The sequence below is a fragment of the Sinocyclocheilus rhinocerous genome, unplaced genomic scaffold, assembly GCF_001515625.1.
Source record: "Sinocyclocheilus rhinocerous isolate Xijiao unplaced genomic scaffold, SAMN03320098_v1.1 scaffold4576, whole genome shotgun sequence".
Classification (NCBI taxonomy): Eukaryota; Metazoa; Chordata; class Actinopteri; order Cypriniformes; family Cyprinidae; genus Sinocyclocheilus; species Sinocyclocheilus rhinocerous.
The window spans coordinates 90,800-97,574 of NW_015634218.1; the positions used below are offsets into that span (position 1 = coordinate 90,800).

The window sequence follows — 6,775 nt, forward strand, 5'->3', positions numbered from 1 at the left end:
TGTGATCAACTGCGAAAAACATACACATGTCTTGCCCTATAGACTACAATGCATTAGAAACACGAAAGACCGATAGAAAGGTTGAGCTCAAACCTCAATGTTTTCATTTCTACAAGCAACTAAAGGCTCTAAAGGGCCCTACGGGAGACTCCGGGTATGTCCTGAGTGCAAGAGAACAGACCCGAACCTTTGCTGCTCAAACATCAATCATTATAAATGAAAAATGGTGTCATTAACATTAGCTTCCATATGAGGAAAACCTTGTAAATGGATGGAAAATACATTAGCGTCAAGAATGAAATGAAATTGGCATTTGCAAGCCATTTTAATTCTGTAATGTAAAGCATTTCCAATTGAAAGAGGATATTGTTGAGGAAAAGTAGAATGGTGGAATTGATTTTATTAATCAGATATGAACTGAATTGTAAATTGTATAGGTGATCAGAGGGAAGTCCTTAGAATAACATGCATTGCTGAATCAAGATCAGGAACATGTTTTCAAAGAAAAGTTCACTTAAAAATGAAAATTTGTTGAAAATGTCCACACCCTCAGGCCATACAAGATGTAGATGAGTTTGTTTCTTCATCAGATTTGGAGACATGTATAATTCCATCACTTGCTCAGCAATGGATCCTCTGCAGTGAATGGGTGCCGTCAGAATGAGAGTCCAAACAGCTGATAAAAACATCACAATAATCCACAAGTAATCCACACCACTCCAGTCCATCAGTTAATGACTTGTGAAGCCAAAAGCTGCGTGTTTGTAAGAAACAAATCCATCAAGATGTTTTTAACTTTAAACCATTGTTTCCATCTGAAATGATTACTCTAGCCATAATACTGCTTTCTCCAGTGGAAAAAGTGGTCTGGTCTGAATCAGGAGAGAAATATGCACAGATCAAGAACCGTTTACAAGCAAAAACAGTCCAAAACAACTCTAAACAAATATGTGTGTGGATTTTAATGTGAGAGACAAAAGGAGATGGACTTTTTCACTGGAGGAAACGTTATTATGGATTATGGCCAGAAGCAATGGTTTAAAGTTAAAATGTCTTAATGATGGATTTGCTTTTATACAAACACGCAGCTTTTCACTTCTCAAGGCATTAACTGATGGACTGTAGTGGTGTGGATTACTTGTGGATTATTGTGATGTTTTTATCAGCTGTTTGGACTCTCATTCTGACGGCACCCATTCACTGCAGAGGATCCATTGCTGAGCAAGAGATGCAATGCTACATTTCTCCAAATCTGATGAAGAAACAAACTCATCTACATCTTGGATGGCCTGAGGGTGAGTACATTTTCAACAAATTTTCATTTTTGAGTGAACTATTCCTTCAACAGACAAAATGTGACAAGAAACCAATATATAGTTTATTTTGTTCTGCGTTATTGAACGTCAATCTGACCTACAGACATATTGCACACAGGAAGGAAAACAAAATTTGTTTCAATGCTTTTATATGCCGGCCAATTATTACTGTATTTCAGATTAATGGCACATAAAAACTAAAACAGCGGTCTGTCGCCTTAATATGTCAGGCAAACAATCTCTCACTAAGTGAACAATTTTTGGCCAGAATAAGCTACAGGAAGGATAACACTATGTTTAGTTAATGGTTTGGATGCATGAAACTACCAACTTCATGTCCAGACAACATGTGATCCCAACAACCAAACTGCAAGAAAATGAGTACAGTCTGTCCAAGAAATGCTTAGACAATCCCAAAGAAACAGCACCTGTAACATGTCTATAAATCAAACCCAGAGTACCTGATATGTATCCCTCCATCTTCACCCAATTTGAGTTAAATCAGAACAGCAGCTGTAAATGACTAAGTGCTGAGGAATATGAGACATAGTTTCCCTGATCATTGATATCCCTGTAACAGCACAGAGGGTTAGGAATCAATGTATTGTTGAGTCTCCAGACTTACTGAGAATCTGTGAGATAATAATAACCGTACATCTGTGATCTCTGTCTGATAGAGTTCAGAGCACAAATAATGGGGTTCAATACACATTAGAGTGCGAGAACATGGGAAAACACTGAAAAATGCCTGGCTAAAATAATAAAAAACAAACAAATCTGAATTGCATGTTTCATATTCAAACACTGAGAGTACTTTCAAGGAAGATATCATATTGAAAACACATGCAGCATGCATGCTATCATTATGTTTTAGAAACTCTGTAAGGTGACCAAAAATGCCATGATGTTCTCTAAAACAAATATGAGAAACCGCAAGGCTGAGCAAAACGGTGCTTGTAGATGTCCACACATTTCATGAAAAGATACAATTAACTACAAGCATTTGGCCCCACGAAACAGAACAAAATTCTCTATTCTTTCTTACATAAACTGCTGCGCTGAATTGAATGTGAGATTTTACATCCGAATGTTTTCATGAATGATTTAGCTAGACACACATCTGTTCAGATTGTGTTTCATGAATGAAGTTCAATGTGTTTATATATTTACACATATAATGAATCTCATCTGGACATTTGAACATACTGAGATATTGTTGAGATATTGATGAGATACATGACATGTAGAGATATATACATATATAGACATATAAAGTCAATTTCATGCTTTTATGAATCTCTAAAAAAGAATCAGGCACTGATTAATATGAGAAACCGCAAGGCTGAGAAAAACGGTGCTTGTAGATGTCCACACATTTCATGAAAAGATACAATTAACTATAAGCATTTGGCCCCACGAAACAGAACAAAATTCTCTATTCTTTCTTACATAAACTGCTGCGCTGAATTGAATGTGAGATTTTACATCCGAATGTTTTCATGAATGATTTAGCTAGACACACATCTGTTCAGATTGTGTTTCATGAATGAAGTTCAATGTGTTTATATATTTACACATATAATGAATCTCATCTGGACATTTGAACATACTGAGATATTGTTGAGATATTGATGAGATACATGACATGTAGAGATATATACATATATAGACATATAAAGTCAATTTCATGCTTTTATGAATCTCTAAAAAAGAATCAGGCACTGATTAAACGTACCATAATACAATGATATACTATCAATGTTTACACTACCGTTCAAAAGTTTTGCGAGAGTATTTTTTAAAGAAATTAATACTTTTATTCCGCAAGGATGCATTCAATTTATAATATCACAAATATAATTCAAGTAAATGTTGTTCTTTTGAACTTTCTATCCAAAAAATCCTAAAAAAAAAAGTTTTCTACAAAAATATGAAGCTGAACTGTTTTCAGCATTGATAATAATCAGAAATGTTTCTTGAGCAGCAAATCAGCATATTAGAATGATTTCTGAAGATCATGTGACACTGAAAACTGGAGTAATGATGCTGAAAATTCAGCTTTGACCACAGAAATAAATTACATTTTACAGTATATTCAAATAAGAAATGGTTATTTTAATTTCTAATAATATTTCAAAATATTACTGTTTTTAAAGTGTTTTTGATCAAATAAATGCAGCCTTGGTGAGCAGAAGAGACTTCCAAAAACATCAACATATTTTAAAACCCAAACTATTAAACGGTAGTATTGTATATTTCGCTTGCCAAATACAAATATGAATACATGGCTACTTCTGAATGGCCGACATTGGAGAAAGATTTGTAGAACCAGATGAGGTATTTACAGAATCTACCAACTCTGATCCCTTGGTCAGTCAGGAAATGTTCTTCCAGTTCATTCGTCCCACTGGAAGGTGAAGTAAAGCTCGTTTGGAGAGAGAGACTGAAAGAGAGCAGACAGATGGGGACTCACCCAGGTAGGGGATGCACGGCACCATCTTGAGGGAGCGGATGTACTCTCTCATCCTGGCGCAGTTCTCCTCTTTGGAGGTCAGGTAGTCCAGCTTCTCAAACGTGGCCTTGTCCTTCCGACTGATCAGCTGGGAAAAAAAAACAAAACAGGAAAGTTACGGCACTCTGTTCGTTTTTCATCTGAAAACAGGCAGTGATGAGAAGCTACTTTAAAACCATAGTTTAACAACATACAAGCTGCACAGAAATAAGCTCACATGGAAATGCAACCGAATTCAACACCAATCATTCATCCTTTGCATGTTTCTGAAATATTTTGACTAATGATTGTTCTGCTGTCAATAATAGTATAAAGCTCTGGTGGTCAATTCTGCAGACCATTTTACACAAAAATCAGCAGAGAAAATGTGAAGTCTGCAGATTCCATTCCATGCATTATTTTAATTATGCTGTAAAAATGATTTCTCAAATTGTCACTTTTGATCAATTCAATGCTCCCTTGCTGAATATAAATCAATCAATCTTACTAATTTTTTGAATGGTAGTGTACAAACATGAAAAAGGCTTAAAAAATGTGTACAAAAAGTGTCTTCGAAATGAATAAATTTAAGTGACTGAATTTTTGGTCTGAATTTAATTTTAGTGATGGTTTTTGATAGATGCAGATTAAATGGTTATGGCCGACCAGAGAAATGCAATTATTTTTAGACTTGTTTTTAGACATCCAACTAGACTATAACATTTAGATGTATGCATTTAGCACACACCTTTATCTAAAGCAACTTGCATTGCATTCAAGGTTTACATTTTATCAGTTAATGCATTCCCTGGGCTTTTACAGTTTGAGTTACAGGAACACATCTTAACAGAAGAAACAGAGTAAGGTTTGTTCTAATGACTAACCAATATGTATGACTGTGCAAAGTGTAAGTACTGTAATACAAAATAAAGTCTTCACTTGGTAGCTGGAAATGTCAATTACATGGATATACAAGGTGCACAGTGGGACTGGTGGAAAAAAACTACTGTACAAGAGGAAATTTCCTTCAGTTCACGTTCAGACAGCCTGCTAATATATCACTCCACACTGACACAACCCTTTCCCAACATGCAAGCCGACAAATATCCTTTTAGAGGCTGCATAGGAATATTTTATTGTAGAATTTGAGACTAAGCTAGACCAAGCTGAGGACCAAAGTTATAAAGACATACAGTAACTAAACTCACCCAGCATGGAAACTTAGACTGACCCGATAAAGTGGAATATGGAATGCGATATAAAATCGGGACAGTCAGCATCTTGGTGTTATAGTTGGCAGCGGGATGAGAAGTGTAAGAAGAGACTGTGTCATGTTTCACGTTTGTGGTGAGCAGGAAATGTGATGGATGAATCTGCGTGAGGCGGGGAAGGGATGGCGTATGATTTCCTCTGAGAATACGGATGGATTGCAATGGAAGAGGAAGCGGTCGAGACCTATAGGAAACACGGGTGTGTACACAAACACACACAAGGCCTCGCTGTTTGGAGTCGCCATATATGCTTACATGAACTGCGGACATACTGGAAAAAGAGACACAAATGATTTCAACACACGTAACCACAAACGAAAAGAACAGAAACGATGACAAATGATTTAATTCCTGATTTGGAACTTGGAACAGCGTCATTTGCTATGAGAGCTGCAGTTACAACAAAAACTTTGTTATAAAGACAACGTAATAACAATAAACAACATGACCTAAAATATTTTAATATATTGAGCTATCATTATATTTATGATTATTTCACTATTCGGGCTAAAATCCGCTAATAAAACTTATTGTTTCGGGTCAAGAAAATGTATAAATAATATTTCAACAGTTCCAGGGAATATACTTTAATCACAAGTGCTCAGGAGAAAACCAAAATACTACAAATGAGAACGGACCAAGGAGAACTGAGGGCTAATAATTATAAATAATATTTCAACAGTTCCAGGGAATATACTTTAATCACAAGTGCTCAGGAGAAAACCACAATACTACAAATGAGAACGGACCAAGGAGAACTGAGGGCTAATAAACATGAACCAAACAAAGGGAACTAATTAGATAATTAGTCAGACAACAAGTGGACAGAATGATTAATTAAACAGACTCAGATGTCATCGAATGGTTAGTAAATAGATAAAATACTGAATATTTGAAGAGTTTGGTTCCAAAACGCTATAAATCCATTTTGATTAATTTGAGTAAAAATGTGTTTTCTTTACCAAGAAAGTGGCAAGATGAAAACCACTATTTTCCATTTCAAACTTCCACATAGCATCTTTAGGTTATAATAACATTAAAAATTCAAATCCAGATTTTGATTTTAAATTTTTTTTTTAATAAAAACTGATTATTTTCTCCCCAAAATGCAATAAATCCATTGAATCAATATAAACGTTATTTTTCATATTGAAACTGTTGAAAATACACTACAAAGCAAGTTGATCCACATATGACAGCCTCTGAACTTGGTCAATACTAATCTTATTAATAGTTTACGTTTCTTCCCCACCGCAGAAACCACCACAGGTTCATCAATGTCGTCAAAATGATTCATTTTTTAAGCTGCACGATAAATCGCATGTGATTGTCATGCGCATCTCCTCAGTAAAGCCGGTTCTGTGATTAATAGTAAATCTCCATCGCGTGCTTTCAGATGGAGTGGCATTTAATACACAGAGCCGTAGTTCACTGCAATATCGCGTTCATAATTGAAGGCGATTGATCTGCGATTATGAACGCGATATTGCGTAGCTTGTCAGTTAGGCCTACTGTTTACAATGCGTGGAATGGTGCGCTGTGATTGGTTGAGCGGATGTATAGCATTCTGCAGAGAAGGGAGACTGGCGTTTGTCGCGGTTTGGAAAGATAGGGAGAAAACATGACAGAATAACACGGCGGATATCGCATTTTGCGTAAAAGTAAAAATGTACTTTTCAATACCGACCAGATACAAT

General features: G+C 35.7%; 1 protein-coding gene across 1 annotated transcript in view; it reads right to left on the reverse strand.

Moving 5' to 3' along the window:
• The window catches only part of LOC107745450 (ras-specific guanine nucleotide-releasing factor RalGPS1-like), a gene marked incomplete at its 5' end in the record, with an annotated part of 111,928 nt that overhangs the window by 81,183 nt on the left and 23,970 nt on the right, over positions 1 to 6,775 (reverse strand). The window contains one exon of the mRNA XM_016559322.1: positions 3,790 to 3,916. Coding sequence (XP_016414808.1) covers positions 3,790 to 3,916 — 127 coding nt within the window. The remainder of the gene's footprint in view (positions 1 to 3,789; positions 3,917 to 6,775) is intronic.